We start from the raw sequence: 18,688 nt of genomic DNA, 5'->3' as shown, positions 1-18,688 counted from the left end.
TAAATGCTTTGTATAAAATTTGTACATTTGAGACTTGTCTATATTTATTTTAAAAACTCTATATACAGTCACTTTTGCGTATTTTATTCAATATTTTTTTTTTCATTTTGATTTTTGTTGTCCTCAATTTTTACATAAAAATTAGTTATACCACGCTACATCAATAGGTGTGACAATTAATAAATGTAGATTGAAATGTAGTATTGCTGTATTGTTATTCTTTACAATAATATTGTTGAATCTTGATAGTTAAGTGGGAGAATACCAAAAATACTATTTCATAAACTAAACTTGACATAGTATATCAAATGGTAACTTATTCAGTTATTCTATCGTAAAATAAATATAATTTAAATTTACAATATCAAGTCAACTTTTTTAATATACTATTTAATTCATGTCATTTTTTTTTGAGAAATTATTTTCATTTTTAACTATAGTGATTTAACACATTTGAAATAGGCGTTATTTAAATAGTTAATAGAAAAGATTAATTAAAATATGAGATTTCATTAGTTAATTTAAAAAAGACAAAATTAGTCTTTGTACAAGCATAGGAGATCATACACTTTGTAAGAGGACCGGACCATATCGGAAAAATTCACTAGGTCGAATGGTTCTGTCTGAATCAGGTCGGATTAATAGTCTTGTTGATCGGTCTCAATGTGTATTTTTTTAGATCAGATCGAGATCAACCGAATGTATATATATTTTTAAATATTTTATATGTATAATACATTATTTTATATAATAATTATATAAGTTAATTATATCATTTTCATTTAAAAGATCACTATTGATCATATATATAATAAAATTATTTAATATTAACCATATATAAAATATTAAAAATATCACTTAATTTTATTAACCATATATATGCAAAGAAAAAAGTGTTCATAGATTATCAAGACCGAATGGACCGATAGCCAACGATCCCGTCCGATAGAAATGATGGATCAATTTTAACTCTCCGAACCGAACCCAACTGAACCGGATGGGAAGTACCGATTACACCCTATACTTCGATGGGCAAATCCTCTGCTCTCACTCTCTGAGTGGCAATTACGTTATTTTAAGAAACAATAACGGTTACTTCCGGTATTGCGACCCCGAAAACTATATGATCCGCTCCGTCGGTGTACGTAAAGGCTCATTGATCCATTCGCCGTAGGAAAATTCCAGTCCCTTCAGTTTTGTCTCTGGGAGAGATAGACTTCTCTCCATATTTATCTGATTGTCAATAATTTTGGTCAACGATTTCGGTGACAAAACCCTAACCTTTCAACTTCATCCTCTTGCGGCGATTTCCGTACAGATATGGTTGATGTAGCCGACAAATTGACGTATTTCCAAGCAATCACGGGCCTCGAAGATCCCGATTTGTGCACTGAGATCCTCGCCGCCCATGGCTGGGACCTCGAGCTCGCGATCTCCTCCTTCACTGGCACGAACGTCGCACCCCCGGATAATTCCACTAGAGAAACCACAACCGCCTCCGTAGATGGGGGCGGCAGTGGCACGCGGTCTTCCGATTTAGAGCCGCACGGAAGAGTCTCAGAACGATCGGAACCGTCCGCGAATGGGGTCTCCGGTCCCGGTTTGGCGTGGAAGCTTGTTACGTTGCCGATTTCTGTAATTTCCGGCAGTCTAGGCTTGATTTCCGGCGCGATTGGGCTCGGATTTTGGGCCGCGGGTGGTGTGCTCTCGTACTCGATGGGAATGATCGGTCTGGGTTCGGGTTCGGTCCGGGCAGGGGAGGCTTCGGCCCGGTTGGTTCCAATGTCGGCCGCGGCTTCGGAGGCTATGAACTTCGTGCTGGCGTTCGAGAGGGATTACGGGTCCAGGAGGCCGAATTTCGTGAGCGAGGGGTTCATGGACGCGCTGCAGAGGTCGAGGAATGAGTTCAAGCTCATGTTCGTGTACTTGCACTCACCGGATCATCCGGACACGCCTTTGTTCTGCGAGCGGACTCTGTGCTCGGAGTTTCTGGCGGACTTCGTAAACGAGAACTTCGTGCCGTGGGGAGGGAGTATTAGGGCTAGCGAAGGGTTCAAGATGTGTAACAGTTTAAAGGCTTCGCGGTTTCCATTCTGTGCCGTGGTTATGGCGGCTACGAATCAGAGGATTGCGCTGCTCCAGCAGGTACTGCTGTGTCATGCATATTTCTCTTCTGGGTTCGAGGTTTTGAAGTTCAAATGGAATTTTGTGTGAATCTAGCGAATTTTCGTAGAAGTAATTACTCTTTGTTACTCTTCTTACCTCAATTATTAGACGCATAGGCCATATGTAGAAATTGAAATTGAGGACCCCACTGAATCTAATGGCTGCATTAGCCGGCATGCAGTCTATATGTTTCACATTCAGCATAGAATTATTTGGCCTACTCTATATCATTAATAAAACTCTTGTTTACTGATAAAACAAAAAATCTAGAATTGTTTGGATGATAACAACAAGTGTACTGAAAAAGAGTTCCCCCGGATTGAAGAATAAAGTCTTTTGTATGGTTGATAGTTGATCCAAATTGATAAATTTTCATGCCATCGAATAGGACACCTGAAATCAGGTTTCACCTATGCTAGGGAGGGAGGGTTTTAAGTAAGGGAAAGGGTTACCTGCTCAACAGACCCATGAGAAAAAAGTATATTTGTTGTTAGAAAATATAATTATGTTATAGTTCTAGCAACCACTTTCTATTTGTTAAAGGGTTTTATTTTATTTATGTTTATCCGATGTCTAGTTCAAATCACTGTTGTTACCTATTTAACCATGAATGCCAGTCGTGATCAATTCCAGATTGTCAAATGCAATTTGAAAATACACAAAGAAGACATTTGGTTAACTTTGTCAGATTAGAAGAGCATGATATTGCAGTGAGAAAGTGGAGAAGTGATAGATGATGGGGGTGCATATGGCATTGGTTTCATATGGTTTGAAAGAGGAAAAAGGAAAAGAGTAAAAAAAACGATCAGGGAAAAATATCAGATCATTTTTTTTTTTTTTGTTGAAATATTATTGTCTTTATTTTTTTTAATCACCCTTCTAGTCAATTGAGCAAAAGCAATGTCTCCTTGCATAAATACGTTAACATAGATTACAGGGTCTGCCTTTTGGAGTGATTAGTTCTGTTTTTGTATGTTATCTGGTGGAAGGGCATGAAGAGTTCAGTGACATGTAGAGAGGATATTCTGCAAAAGTTAGAAACTTAACACAAATGAAGAGCTCTTCTCCAGTTGTCGATCTACTTTTTATTTTTCTTCATACATAGGAGATCTGATGGAGAAGTATGGCTGGTCTTCTTCTGGCCTTGATGGCCCATTATTTCCTAATAAATGGATGGATGACAGTTGAACATATAGAACTGTCTTTCACATTATCCACTGCTGGAAGGCAAACCTTTCTTATCTATTTTAAGGGGCCAATGTATAAAGGAAAATAAAAGCACCATTTTTTGGCTGCATTAAATTTAATTGTTATTTGTTTTGTGGTGTCTAAGCCAACCATGCTGCCTTAAACTCCATGTTCATTAATATAATTGCTCTTACTGATTAAAAAGAAAAAAAAAAAGAATACGTTATACTATGTTTAATTATTTCATATTGCACATATTATAATTTACTTGAAGCTGGTTATGAATGATTAACTGTGAATATGGACACCCAAATTAATAGATTTAGTCCGGAATGGACAGTTTTTCTGTGAATATCAACATCTTTTCAAGATTTGGCATATATTCATAAATGATCTTCTGTTACATAATTGGTTGGATGACTGGGCTTTTCTGGTATCATCAAACTCTATATTTGATAGCAGCCTTCTCATCATGTTCCATTCATTGCACTTGCATTTCCCTTCACTGCCTCTGAAGAGGACAATTTTTTCTTGCCTATTGTGGACTTACCATTATATGTTTATCATGAAGGTTGAGGGACCAAAATCACCTGAAGAAATGCTCGTGATATTACAGAAAGTGCTTGAAGAAAGTGCCCCTGTTCTTGTTGCAGCAAGGCTTGATGCAGAAGAAAGAAGAAACAACACGAGATTAAGGGAGGAGCAAGATGCTGCTTACAGAGCAGCACTCGAAGCTGATCAAGTATGCAGCATTTTTAACTTAAAAAGAGTTTTTTTCTTGTCTTCTGGGATGTTTGCTGTGGGCCAGATGGCATTCTCATGCTCCCTTCCCTGTCTCCACAATAGCAAAGAGTTGGGTTTTGGGGAGAACTAGGTCCCTTTTTTTTTTAAATGTGCCTTATTGCTATTCTATGATAGGCTAGGGAGCGCCAGAGGAGAGAAGAGCAAGAACGTCTTGAAAGAGAAGCTGCTGAAGCTGAGAGGAAGCGTAAGGAGGAAGAAGAGGCTCGTGAAAGAGCAGCACGTGAAGCTGCAGAGAAAGAAGCTGCATTAGTGAAAATGCGGCAGGAGAAAGCCTTCTCGCTTGGTGCTGAACCTGAAAAGGGACCTAATGTTACACAGGTAAAGTCCTGGAGCTTGAGCTAAAACTATCTTATGCATCATGCTTTTCTTGTACTGTTATGTGGTTTTTAACTTCATTGTGCAAATTTTAACAACTTTTCATTATGTAGCCTCTTTGCTACATTTTTTTCCCTGTTTTGAATTGGTATTATGGAGGCATTACGATCAAAGTTCTGTGCATTTGCACTTTTGTGTGTCATTATTTAATACCTTTTGTCGGTAGTTTGGACATAAAAATTAAAGTCTTTATTGAACCTGATGTACCTTTGTGCTTTATGCATCTTGGCCAGGTTTTAGTACGGTTTCCTACTGGAGAACGCAAGGAGAGGAGGTTTCATAGTGATGCAACAATTCAATCTCTATATGACTATGTTGATTCCTTGGGCTGTTTAGAAGTTGATAATTATAGTCTCGTCTCTAACTTTCCCCGGGTTATTTACGGACCAGAGAAACTGTCTTTGACATTGAAAGAAGCAGGATTGCATCCTCAGGCCGGCCTTTTTGTGGAGCTGAACTCATAGATGAACTCTACTTCTTCAGAAGTAATATATTTATTAGTACTCCGAGATGGGGCCTGCAAGTGCAAGTAGAAATGATTGTTGTAATTTTCTTTCCTATTTCAACTTGATTAGCAACGCTGCAATCAGATAGATAGGTTGCCTGCCATGTCTCGACGTGGATATTTGTTTTTCCTCGATGCTGAATCTCTAATGCAGATGGCCCTAAGTGGAAAATGCATTTGAAATATTAAGACGTTGATTTTGCACATATGACAATCAAATTGAAAATTCAAATGAGCTTAGAGATGATTATTGACCTTTGTTTGAGTGGGTTGAAATTTGCATTCTCCTGAAGTTTCCAGTCGACTGGCTTATGGTTGGTAACTTGGCAAGGATGTAGGATTTATACTTCTATGGTGAGCGACGGCAGCTGTGCTCTGCATTATGTCGAACAACAATGCATAAGCACCCATTTTCCAAATTTTCTCATTTTCTTTCTTTAGGGCAGCCTTTTGCAAATTTCACGAATCTCAAAATAAAATAATATTAAATAATTATATTTTAATAATATTTTATTTAATTTTTAACTTTTATCTTAATTTAATTTACTATTTAAATCTTTTTGTCTTTGACAGAAGGGCCTAAGATTTTATCAAAGGTTAACTACTTACGTAGAATTCATTTTACTCGAATCATTCATTCATGGAAGATTCTATAAGAATCACATATTAAGTTGAGATGCTTAAAATATGGGTGGTTATGCTTTGACCGCGAGTTAGTGGGGTTGATAAGGTGAGAGACGTGGTTATTGGTGGAGGGGAGGCGAGGGGAATGGGATGCAACCATAGGAAGGGAGTGGTTGGTTGGAGAATGAATGCCAAGGAATCAGACTTTAGCTGCCGTTAGGGGACGGCAGCCTTTGATTACCATTTCTACATACTTGGGGGATGTTTGGCAAACTTATAATTTTCAAAACTTCTAGTAATGTCATTCACACGTATCATTCAAATATAAAATATTTTTAAATTTTAAATCTTTTCATCTAATTATTACTTAATTATTATTCAAATACAAAAATCAATACTTTTACAAACTTAAAGACAATAATAATATTAAAATATTATATTCAAACAAATTTTTAATTTCATAATATTTTTATTCAACTTTTTTCCTCTCATTTTTTAAAACCCAATAAAATATATTCACTTAAACTATTTTATTAATATTCACAAAATTTTGAGATACTCCAAACATCTAAACATGCTCTAATCTACACACAAATTTTATATAAAGAAATTTATACACATGCGTAGTTTAATATAATTCATCATATCGTAAAATAGAAATTTATTATAAGGTAAATTTAATGTACCATCAATATGTAAATTTAATTGTTTAGATTTGTATATAGACTTGCAACTTCTCTAAAATTAAAGATAAAATAATAAATTTATTTAAACAAATAATGATAAAAAATCCTAATCCATCTCAATAATCCACATAATTTAATATTTTCAGCCTATTTTATACCGTTAATTTATATTATTATTTATTAAAAAATTCTATTCAGCAACTTTATACTGTACACCTATTTTTTTGTTTTTTTTTTTATTTCTCATCAGATATATATGTACCGCGTTGAATGCGTGGGCCACGTCTTTGGAATGGAGGTTTCCCCCCTCCTCTCCATACAGCCCGGCTCAATTCCTCGTCCAGTTAGCGTTGTCTCTTGCTTGTCCCTTCCGGTACGTGACGTATTAAGTATAAATAATTTAGAGATAAATCTTGTTCAACTATAAATAATTTTAAATAATTAAAAAAAATAAAAAGATGTACTCCTTTTCCTCTTAAAGGGGAATGCATTCCGGAGCCGAATCTTCGTTCTGTTGCACATGGCTCTCACCGTCAACTCCACTCCACGCTCTCAATGCTCGAGTGAAATCAACACCACTCCAATTCCACCGCCAAGCTATGTTTTTGGTAAATTACTTTTATTCTGAATTTAACTGTTTACTTCTATAAAATTCTAGAATTCTATTTAAAAATAATAAATACATAATTAATAATTTTTTTTCCTGCAATTCATTTCATTATGCGAGTCTTAATTGAGAGAATTTTCATAAATAATTTTTAAATATATTTTTCTCCTATTGAGTTGGAATAAATTTTATTATTATTATCATTACGATGTCAAAAATGAAAAGACATGGAAGTTTGTTAAGAAATATGCTATCAAATTGACATTTGGTCATGCTTATCGTGTTGTCGATGCACAAGTCTATAAATTAATTTATTTTTTTGATTGTCAACCTTTGAAAATTTTAAGAATATTTCCCACGTCATGGATAATAAACTGTATTATCTAATCCTAGACTAGAGAATTGAACTAAGTTAATCACGGATTAATTATTATTTTTTTAAATATGTATGTCTCTATATATTCAAAAGATAAACTAATATTAAAAAACTACGAAATATATAAAATAAAAAATTTAAATATTAATTAAGAAAATTAATACTATTTGTTTAAGAAAGAAGCAAAGCAAGTACTAAGATGCGTTTGAATTCAGAAAGTATTTCATCTCATCTCATCATTATAATTTTTTTAAATTTTTATACAATATAATAAATAATTCAAAATTTTTAAATCTCAATTCAACTTTTTTAAATCTCAAAATAATAATAATATTAAAAATAATATTCTAATAATATTTTTTTTAATTTTAATCTTTTATCTAAAACCATCTATTCTTATCCCTAAATTCAAACAAGCTTAAAAGTGTCATATCACGAAAAAGTAATTTTAGAACTTGATATGATTTTATACAATATATTATATAAGATTTTAGAATAAAATTAATTTAAAAATTTAAAATATCATATCAAATTATATTAATTTATAAATTTATTTTTATGTAATTATTTATTTTTATATTTTTAAATATTTTTTAATATTAAAAAAGATTGAAAAGAGTTTTTTAGTATTCAGGTCATTCCCACGCGCTTTGGTCATTGCGACTGAACAAACATGCTAGAAGTCCGTTGATGATTATGATAAGGATTCTGAGCTCGAGGCTCCTTCCTTTTCGCTCTTTCCCTCGAGTTCTTATAGTCTGCGCGGTGCGTCCGATTCCCACCATACCTATTACCCACACCTTTACGTCTCGACTCTCGCTGAGGTTTGATTGGCGTTGTTTGGTGCAGCAAAACATGCAGATAATAGAGATATGGACGAACCTGGGACTTGTATAAGGACGTCTGCAACTATCGCCGACCCACCTTGGGCCATGGAATCGAAGCTGTCGTCGCCAAGTTTCGTCGGGTGCCGATTCCGTTTCCGAAAATCGGCATTCGATTCGTATTTGGTAGCCTGTGAAGCATTCTCGGAAGAGCCTCTCCTTCTTCTTTGTCTTCTTGGTTTCAGAACCAAACTGTCTTCATAGCGTTTCACCGGTTTTCCTCTCGATTTTCCTTCCTTTTTTGTTCTCGTTGCAATTCGCCGTCGTTTTTTGGCAATGGATTTTGTTGCGGGTCCGAAATGTGAGGTTCTGGCTGGTGAGGTTGTGGAGAAAGATCCCACCGGGCGATACGTACGGGTATGGATAATTTTAGGTTTTAAATTCAGCGTGTTTGTTTGCCGAGAAAATTAAAAGTCAAAGAAAAGTAATTTAATTATTATGGATTTTCTGATTTACGTTGTTTCAATTTTTGGTAGATAAGATTTTCCCTTATTATCTCGCTAACCAAGCATTGCATTATGTTTCTAGTCATTGTTTTTTCGTTTGAAGATTCAGCCGAATTTGATTCGAGATTCATTAATTTGCATTTTAATCTTTTTATGTCAAATTTTTTTCAATTCTTTGGTATATCAAATTGGTATTAATTGCCGGTAGTCTGTATCAAATAAACCTGAATAGATTGAATAAGTTTAATTCTGGAAATCCAATTGATTTTGAAAATTCCACTTATCTCTTACCATTAATTATCTTAAATAAGTAAGACGAAAATTTGAATGCCCAGCAAGAATATTGTTATTATTTATAACCGTATGGTATCAGACATTTTCAATATCATGCTTGCTTGGTTATCGAGGCAAATTGTTTATTTTGTTGGATTTAGTGAAATAGTCTTTATTTCTTTTGCGTTTATTTTTTCAGTATGATGAAGTCTTGGGGAGAGGAGCAGTTAAGAATGTGTATGGTTCTTTTACCTATCTTATTTAATTCTCTTCTTTGTGGTTTTGTTAGTTAGTTTTTTTGTTTTTTTTTTATAAGTAAGGTTTTATTACTTAGTTTGAAGGTTTTAAAATTAGAAAAATTTGTCTTGGTTTAAACTTGCCCTGTTTTGGCTCCCTTGTTAAATATAGATACAAGGCATTTGATGAAGTTGATGGAATAGAAGTTGCTTGGAACCAAGTAAACATTGATGATGTATTGCAGTCACCAGAACAGCTGGAGAGGTTATATTCCGAGGTTCATCTGCTGAAATCTTTGAAACACAAAAACATCATCAAGTTCTATAATTCATGGGTAGATGATAAGAACAAGACCATCAACCTTATAACAGAGTTATTCAGTTCTGGGAGTTTAAGACTGTAAGTTCTGTGGACTGTTTGCCATTTTTTTTTCATTTTTTGTTGGATATATTGCTCATTTATAGCTTTCATGGTTTTATTGTGTTTTAGATATCGCAAGAAGCATAAGCATGTTGATATAAAAGCCATCAAGAATTGGGCAAGGCAGATTCTTCAAGGTTTAAGCTATCTCCATGGCCACAATCCTCCAATTATCCACAGAGACCTGAAATGCGACAATATATTTGTTAATGGAAACAATGGTGAAGTTAAAATTGGAGATCTTGGGTTAGCAACTGTCATGCAGCAGCCTACTGCCCGAAGTGTAATTGGTATTAACATCCCTTTCTCTAGAAGTGTTATGACTTTGACTAAACCATGTTAATTGAGGCATGTCATCTTTTTATTTTTTGCACAGGCACTCCTGAATTCATGGCTCCAGAGCTTTACGAGGAGGAATACAATGATCTTGTTGATATATATTCTTTTGGCATGTGCATGCTAGAGATGGTTACCTGTGAATACCCATATAGTGAGTGCAACAATCCAGCTCAAATATATAAGAAGGTTACCTCCGTAAGTTGGCAAACACCTGCAGTATATATGATTAATGTCCTTTTTTAAAATGGCCGTTATAATATTTCTTGTATTCTTCCCTGTAGGGAATAAAGCCTGCTTCTCTCAGTAAAGTGAATGACCCCCAAGTTAAGCAGTTCATTGAGAAGTGTCTGGTTCCAGCATCTATGAGATTGCCAGCAATGGAGCTGTTGAAAGATCCATTCCTTGCAACCGGAAGTTCAAAGGATCTCATTTGTGATTCACTGAAATCAACCAGTAATTTGCCCGTATTAGTGAACCCACCACACCCAGAATCTCATGCCATGGACATAATAGACTCAAACTGCCAGAAGCTTTCTGTTGGCTGTAGTATGAATAGATTCAATGGAATTTCTGACTGTTCAACTCTAGAATTTCAGAGGTTTACTGAGAATAATGACTTTAGGCTAAGAGGGGAGAAACTTGATGAGAATACAGCTTCATTAACTCTGCGCATTGCGGATCCACATGGTAAGTAAATGTGCTGTGGAATAATATTCTTCCGTTCCCTAATATGGCTAACCATATATTGCTTTCGTTTTAATAGGTCAGGTGAGAAACATCCATTTTGCATTTTATCTTGATTCCGACACTGCAATTGCAATAGCTGAGGAGATGGTTGAACAACTTGATCTGTCAAAAGATGATGTGGCCATCATTTCTGAGTTAATTGACAACTTCATTACCAAGCTTGCACCCCGATGGAAATCTTCATTTGAGAACTGCTCATCTGAAGCACATGGTTCATTTGGCTTTTGTCATGTACTTCAAACTGGTGGAAATTCAGGGACAGCAGAGGACCTTGCCGAGGCAGTTGTTGAGCACCATGTTCTCCCAATATTGGCTGACGTGGAATATGAAGACAATCAAGAATCTACTGTTTCAGATATATCGGTCGAGTATGGTGTCTCAATGGCCTTGGATGCCTGTAATGACAGTGCTTTAGAGTCCAATTACTTCAGTCTTGATGAATGCTATAAAGGTTTGAATGGGTATGGGTTCAATTCGGAGTATGAGGTTTATGATGAGAAAAGCTATGAAGCTAACATGGGGGAATCTGGCATGTCGAAAACCTTGGGCTTGTCAAGCATATGTTCTCTATCTCTGGCAGACAAGGATCAGGACAGTGAGCTAAAGCTGGAGCTGGCTTCAATTGACACGCAGTATCACCAACGTTTAATTGAGCTGCTGAGGATGAGGGAGGAAGCAATAGAGAATGCCAAAAGGAAGTGGATGGCAAAGAAGAAAATCTCTGTAAATTGATCTACTAGCTTCTGTAAATTGATCTACTAGCTTTTCTTGCTACGATTCTTTTTCCTCAGTCTTAATAATTGCCTTATTGTAACTTTGGGGCAATATCTGCAGATTCTTTATTTTTTTTAGTATTGATCAATTTGATATCTGTTCATGTCCATGAAGCTGATAGAAAAAGACTGTTCTAGTGATTCGGTGAACTTCCTTGATGATTTCAATTTATTCCATTCCATCTGTTTTGTCTGTATTCAATTCCCTCTTGAGTATTAACACCCTTGGTCATTATGAACAGAATAATGCTATATACAGTTTTGGAATATGCAGTCTCTGCGGTCTCTGTATACTACTATATTTAAAATAGGTTAATCTGAGGACTCGCGTAAATAAAAATGTAACATGTTCGGAAGGGTGTACGATAAATGGCGGTTTGCAACCTAGTATATAACTTGTTTTTGCACCATAATTGGGTTTGCAACATAGTATATAACTTGTTTTTGCACCATAATTGCTATTATGGTTCCCTCGGTATCACGGTTTCTCGCAGCATAAACACAAAAAACAAAAGCTTGAGTGATTGGTGAACGGCACCATCCATTGATCAGGTTCAATACCTGGACGACGATTGGTCTATGACTCTACAACGGGGCAGACGCAGAAATTTGAAGAAGTTACCAAACATCAAAACCCTCTAGAATAAAACAGCAACTGAAAAGTTTGCCACTTTCCTTTCTTCTCCCTGATTATATTATTTTAAAAAAATTCTATTTATTATTTTTTTGTAATGCCACTGTAAAGAGAAAATCATGCAGTCTAGGAATATTTATTTATTTTAAGATACAAAATATTACATAATTTAATTTGTAATTCTTAAATTTTAAAATTTATCTTCTAAATTAAATTATGTCAGATAGTGCATAGTATAAAAGATTTCAAATATAATTATTTAAAATTATAGTAAATGATGTTATTTAATATTGCAATAAAAATGATGAGATCATATCCTGCAAACTTTCTAGGGTAATTCTATGAAGGATTTTTTTTTCAAAATTTTAAAATTAATATTCGTAATATCATCTGAATATAACTTAGAAATTATCGGGTTTTATTTATTTATTTATTTATTATTATCTAATTTATGTTATTTCATGAAACTTTTTATAATTAAAATCTAAAAATCAATCCGAAATCTAGAGCAAAACAAAGAAAACCTTCGCCACAGTTGCATCGTCTCCCTCAAAAGAGTCCTAAACCCACACCCCTTAAAACCTCTCTTCAGCCGTAGAGGAAAATTGAAAGAAATAGAAGAAAGAAAGGATCCCAAGAAGAAAGAAAGAGACTTCCTTGTTTGTTTGGTTAATCTGCTGAATTTTCTGTACCAGCCATAGTGACAGAGAGAAAACGATGGAATCCCGATTGGACGGTAGTGAAGACACCATAGCCAGAATCAAAGACGTCCATCAACAACTCCGAGCTCGCATGGAGTCACAGCACCAGACCCAGCTAGACCTTCTGGCTTCTCTTCAATCCCTAGTCCCTAACATCGTGTCCTCCGTGGATCTCTCTCTCAAGGTCGTCTCCTCCTTCAACCACCGCCCCTTCACTCCCACCCCCACACCCACGCTCCCAAACCCCAACCCTAGCCTAGTCAAACCCACTAACAAACCAACGTTCCCATCCATAACCCAGAACCTAGCTCCCGTTCCGGCACGCCAACCAGAGAGCGAACCCAGTGGTGTTGACGAGAGCGGGAGTCCCCTCTCGGTGGTGCGGTCGATGGTGGCCGTGTGTTTGTTGGGTCGGGTCCCCTTCGCGCCAATCGATTCTTCGACTGTGTTGAGGAAGCTGGAGAACGACCAAACGGCGACGCCTGGCGAAAGAGCGGCATTGAGAGAGTTGGGTGGGGAGTCCGGAGCGATACTGGCGGTGGAGATGGCGTTGAGGTCGATCGGTGAGGATAATGGTGGGGTTGAATTGGAGGCCTTTGAAGTGAGTGGGAAATCCAGGGTCATGGTCTTGGGGATTGACCGAACTCGGCTTCTAAGGGAATTGCCCGAGAGCAAGCACTCGATTTTGGGTAGCGACGGGAATGCGAATCAGTATCAGAGTCAACAGCAGCCATTGCTAGATGTGAACGGTGGGGTTGGACTTTTTGGAATGGGAGGAGGTGGACCTGCTCAGAGGCCAATGCCGGATATGTGGATGGGACCCGGCGAGCCACTTATGCCGGGATTGCCACCCCTGGGTCCGAGGGGTGCGAGAGGAGTTATGGGAATGGTTGGAATGGGCAGAGGGGTAGGTGTTCATCCCATGCATAGGCCAATTGGTGTGATGCAGAAGCTTAGGACTGAAGAAGATGATATGAAGGATCTCGAAGCATTGTTGAAAAAGAAATCTTTTATGGAGATGCAGAAATCAAAGACTGGTGAGGAGCTTCTGGACCTCATTCACCGGCCTACTGCAAGGGAAACTGCTGTCGCTGAAAAGGTTTTTTCAAACTTTTGAAAAGCCTCTTATACGATTGTTTATGTTTTGATATATACTGCTATCTGGAAGGCCATATTTATTTTTTCGTTAAAAATCTTTGTTTACTTGTATCTGCAGGCATTAGTTGCATCTCAAGAAACTGATACTTTTGCTGGTGCAATAATGTCTATTCTGTTTACTTTTTCGTTTTTATTTTTCAGTTCAAAACCATAGGTGGGCCGAACCTGAAGGAGTACTGTTCTTCCCTTACAAAAGAGGATTGCCGGCGTCAATCTGGTTCCTTTATGGCATGCGAGAAGGTTAGTTAGTAGAATAGAATACAGTGTAACAAAAGAGGATTGTCAGCTTCAAATTTTATTCTGAATAGAGTTGATTCAATCCGAAAATAAAATAAAATTTCTTGATAAAGTTATTACTCAAATCAATCTCTAAAAACCTCAATCATCTGGTCTTATGAAGTGCTGGAGCTCACACTAAGCATGTCACTAGTCAATACAGTGCAAGTCATTGGATTTCATCGTAAAGATGGGAGTTCACTCGTCACCTAAGTACATTCTTGACACTAGGGTTTCAACTAGATATTTTAGGTGGTTGAAAACATCTGATTGTTTTCCTTTCTAGTTTCTCATTTTTCACATCTTCACTGCGTGCTGTCTATATTGTCTGCTGCGGCTTTCAGAAATTTTTCATGGAATGTTTTTGACTTTGTTTTGACTAGTTTCACATTTTGGTTCTTTTGGTGGTACCTATAATTTGTTCAATCCATATGATATGGCCAGACATAACCTTGATCTTAATACTTATGAATACTTAAACTTGTTTTGTATTGAAATTTCTACTCTTTCCAGGTTCATTTTCGGCGAATTATTGCTCCACATACTGACATTGATTTAGGAGACTGTTCTTTTCTAGATACTTGCCGGCACATGAAGGTGAGTTTTTCTCACATGAAACAACATTGTGATTGGGGTTCTTAGTACACTATTTCTTTTTTACTTCTTTGTTGTTTACATGGAGTTATATATCTTTGACAGACATGCAAGTATGTTCATTATGAGATAGACCAAATGCCAGACATGCTTCCTCCTCCCAAACCACTAAAGCGTGCTGAATATTGTTCAGAAGTAGAACTTGGTGAACCACAATGGATTAACTGTGATATCCGCTCATTTAGAATGGACATTTTAGGGCAATTTGGAGTTATAATGGCAGATCCACCATGGGACATTCATATGGAGTTGCCTTATGGGACTATGGCTGATGACGAAATGCGCAATCTCAATGTTCCTGCATTGCAGACTGACGGTCTAATTTTTCTATGGGTCACTGGTCGTGCAATGGAGCTTGGACGTGAATGGTATGCTCTCACTTTTGGCCATCTGCCTACCATAATGTTCATAACTCCCTTGAATGGATGGTTATTGGTATTTGGCTGAGAAGCTTAAAATGTGCTGCATATGATTATTCCTTTGTCTTGTCTCACAAGCTTATCTATATCCTTTTTTCAGTTTAGAACTTTGGGGGTACAAGCGTGTTGAGGAGATCATTTGGGTGAAGACCAATCAACTTCAGCGAATAATCAGAACTGGGCGGACAGGCCATTGGCTCAATCACAGTAAGGAGCATTGCCTTGTTGGAATAAAGGGCAATCCAGAAGTAAACAGGAACATCGATACTGATGTCATCGTTGCTGAGGTTCGAGAGACAAGCCGTAAGCCAGATGAGGTGAGTAGAAGACTATCTTTATATTTTTTAGTGTGCTCTCCCTTGTACCTTTAATAGTATGCTTATATTAACCATAGTGCTTCCTGTGATTGGGTTGCAAACTTGAATTAATAAAAATGCATTGCTGCAGATGTACCCTATGCTGGAGAGAATAAGTCCAAGGACAAGAAAGCTCGAATTGTTTGCCCGCATGCACAACACTCATGCAGGGTAGTTTATTTTCCTTGTCCCATACTTGTGCTGATTATAATTTTCTTTGCATCATTCTTGTTTACCACCACCTTAAAGATTTTTGTCAATAAATTGATGAGATGGAGGTGCTAGAGGGCTTTTTGTGATGGATCTGTTATGCCCTTAAGGCTAGATAATTTTGAATAAATTAGAGTTGCCTGGCCGGGGATCCAGGATTATCTTGGTTTCCAATTTGTGATGGAGAAATATTCTATACAGTTTTTCGCATATTTGGTATATGGGGTTTATTTTGCTCATTTTTTGGTTTCCTGATTACTCCTGAAATGTCATGTACCAGGTGGATGTCACTCGGTAATCAATTGAATGGAGTAAGATTAGTTGACGAAGGTCTGCGAGCAAGGTTCAAGGCTGCTTACCCAGATGTGGAGGTGCAACCCAGTTCCCCTCCTAGAGCTTCTGCCATGGAAGTAGACTCCGGTCCTGGAGCTCAAATGAGGAGTCCCTTTCCAGCAAATGCATCTAAGTCCTCAGCCATGCTATTTACAGAGTCTGCAGCTCAATAACCACTACATGCTGCTTCTGAAGAGAAGCCAATGACCGTAGCTGGTGACATGGTCAGGTGAGTAACAGTCAGTAACTTTCTGTGTGCGTGTATGGTTAGCTCTAAGAGATTTTGAGGAATGCACCCTTGTCCACCTGATAGTTTAAAATGTTACGTGCTCTGGGTGTATGGTCCTTAGCAATTTTTTTTCTTGTTGTGATCCTTAGCATTTTTGTTTAAGGGTTTGTTCCTATTTATTGTTCTAGAAGAACGCACAACAAAATCTTCCCTCCGTCAGATATTTTTGCTAGGGCTACCTATCAAAAAAAAAAAAAAAAAGATATTTTTGCTAGGGCAAACTAAATATTATTATTCTTATTTTTTGATATGTAAGCTACATGTAAATTATATGATAGAACATGTAAAACTAACATTTGATCTGAGGAAAGTATCTCATAGCCGTTGATTTCTTGTTGCAATGTTTTGTTCCTTTTCCTTTTCCTAAATGTAGGATAGATGGGGTATCGTCGAAATTTTTATGAAAGAAAATGCTCATCTCCAATAGGCAGCCCAGTTTTACCTTGAGACGATCTAGTAGTAGTAAAACTAGTTGCCTTAAGACGGTTTTCATAAAGCCTTTGGAAATTTGTTTTCCAAACAGTTTCATCAAGTCGATCTGAGTGATACCGACTTTATAAGTACTTGTGGGAAATTAAGATGCTTTTAAATAGCCTCTCAAAAGTATTAAGTCCAGCAATCTATAAATATCTTCTGTTTTGACAATGAACAATCGACTTGGTACCTTTCCAAATCAATCCATGCGCCATTTTTGTTCTTAACAACATTAATTCTATTTGCAAGCTTGTGTAAAGGACATATTTCCCTTACTACTGATTGGCATAATTTGTGATTTCTAAGAAATTTTAAAATTTTAAAAATTACAAATTAAATTGTGTCATGTTAATAATGTGAAGTGTGTGTTCTTTACATTGACTTGCAAGTAAAATGATTCGACGAAAAAATACATGCCCCATAGTCCTTTTTCCTCCCATTTTGACACAGGCCAAGGAGAACTATTTCTTGCTTCCTCTCTTTCAAGGGATAAATATCCTTTGTATCTTCAAAATGTTGGGAATTTTGTATTTTTCACTCGTATGAGGGGCTATGCTATTATATAACAGGTGTATTCGTATAAGAAAGTAACAGTTGTATTCGTATACGAATTTTGTATCTCCAAATCCAAATCTGCTAATTTTGTATCGTGTTCATGTTGGTTTTACGAGTCGTGTCCCATATTGCCACTTCTAATTTTCTCTCCCTTGTAACTTATAAAAAAAAAATTCTCTCTCCCTCGGATGTTAGTACAATCTCAAAATTCAAACCTTGACCATCAGGACATCATTTCTCTCATTTTCTTTTCTTTTTAAATTGAGAAATATTTTAGCTATAAAAGAATTACACAAAAATAAATTCATACTGACGTAGTTTAATGCAATACGTTAAATTGTAAAATTACTTTTAATTAAGTAAATCTAACGCATCACGTAAAGATACGTTAATTTGTGGTTTATTTTTATGTAATCTCTTTATATCCGTAATAGTTCTTTTCTAAATTTCACAACTCAACACTAAAAATATTTTCTTTTGAAATACCTTGCTAAAACTAGCCCAAACTACTTACCAGTTACCAAACACTACCAGATGTTACCATATAAAAGCACCAACCAAAGAGTAATGCTAGAGAGGAGCTATTGTAGCAGTGCACACTTTGCACTCATTGCATGGCTGCTTCTAGTTAATTGTTTCCAACACTCACTTAGAGAGATGTGTGGTCTAGATGATGCCACATCATGTGTGTAAAATGAATGCTCTCAATAGTAACTTTTATCTATATTTATTCTTCAAGATATCCTTCAGCTCATGGATGCAACAATTGGCAGATTTTTTAATAGAAGATTTGGATTATATTTGACTGCGTCACGTTAATGATATGAGGCGATTTGGTGGGTGATTTTATGTAGTTGCCATGTCACAGAAGATTTGGTGAATTTGCGTATGCCAATGCAATGATAGTTGCCGACTGCCCTGTAGAACTACTTTCCTATTCATATATTTTGTGAGTCTGTGACCCACAGAGATGAACTGTCAGGAGACAACGTCCACATCCAGCTGGCAAATACATAACTTAAGTTTAATGGAACAGGGTACACTCCCGATAACATCGGGTGGTGTTGTCTTGGACCTGTACAGATTGATTTCTTTCTTTTTGTTCTTTTACATCGAAAGATGAACTCGGTGTCCATCTTTTCTTGCAAAAGAGCTAAAGAGGCTTTGTTCTCTGTACAG

The 18,688-nt window shown here is 36.5% G+C and overlaps 3 protein-coding genes across 4 annotated transcripts; all 3 read left to right on the top strand.

Moving 5' to 3' along the window:
• Positions 1 to 1,152: 1,152 nt before the first annotated feature.
• Positions 1,153 to 5,285, top strand: LOC121237284 (plant UBX domain-containing protein 10). The gene is made up of 4 exons (XM_041133965.1): positions 1,153 to 2,145; positions 3,926 to 4,096; positions 4,273 to 4,476; positions 4,767 to 5,285. Exons 1-4 carry the CDS (start codon positions 1,321 to 1,323, stop codon positions 4,995 to 4,997), a joined length of 1,431 nt encoding a protein of 476 aa, XP_040989899.1. The 5' UTR covers positions 1,153 to 1,320; the 3' UTR covers positions 4,998 to 5,285.
• A 2,715-nt stretch (positions 5,286 to 8,000) lies between these two features.
• On the top strand, positions 8,001 to 11,645 carry LOC121236844 (probable serine/threonine-protein kinase WNK10). 2 transcript variants are annotated; one of them, XM_041133321.1, is made up of 7 exons: positions 8,001 to 8,572; positions 9,134 to 9,171; positions 9,343 to 9,570; positions 9,661 to 9,881; positions 9,968 to 10,116; positions 10,212 to 10,617; positions 10,694 to 11,645. In XM_041133321.1, the coding sequence occupies exons 1-7, from the start codon at positions 8,492 to 8,494 to the stop codon at positions 11,407 to 11,409; spliced, it is 1,839 nt and encodes a 612-aa protein (XP_040989255.1). In that variant the 5' UTR covers positions 8,001 to 8,491; the 3' UTR covers positions 11,410 to 11,645. The 2 variants fall into 2 exon arrangements, with proteins under 2 accessions (XP_040989255.1, XP_040989254.1); XM_041133320.1 differs by having other exon boundaries at positions 8,003 to 8,572; positions 9,968 to 10,125.
• A 949-nt stretch (positions 11,646 to 12,594) lies between these two features.
• LOC121236843 (N6-adenosine-methyltransferase MT-A70-like) lies at positions 12,595 to 16,617 on the top strand. Its single transcript, XM_041133319.1, has 7 exons — positions 12,595 to 13,884; positions 14,085 to 14,183; positions 14,733 to 14,816; positions 14,919 to 15,241; positions 15,393 to 15,609; positions 15,740 to 15,819; positions 16,139 to 16,617. Exons 1-7 carry the CDS (start codon positions 12,802 to 12,804, stop codon positions 16,362 to 16,364), a joined length of 2,112 nt encoding a protein of 703 aa, XP_040989253.1. The 5' UTR covers positions 12,595 to 12,801; the 3' UTR covers positions 16,365 to 16,617.
• The last annotated feature ends 2,071 nt before the right edge of the window (positions 16,618 to 18,688 follow it).

Source organism: Juglans microcarpa x Juglans regia, chromosome 6S (assembly GCF_004785595.1).
Source record: "Juglans microcarpa x Juglans regia isolate MS1-56 chromosome 6S, Jm3101_v1.0, whole genome shotgun sequence".
NCBI lineage: Eukaryota > Viridiplantae > Streptophyta > Magnoliopsida > Fagales > Juglandaceae > Juglans > Juglans microcarpa x Juglans regia.
Note: the sequence above shows the minus strand (reverse complement) of the source record. Positions and strands in the feature narration are given on the sequence as shown.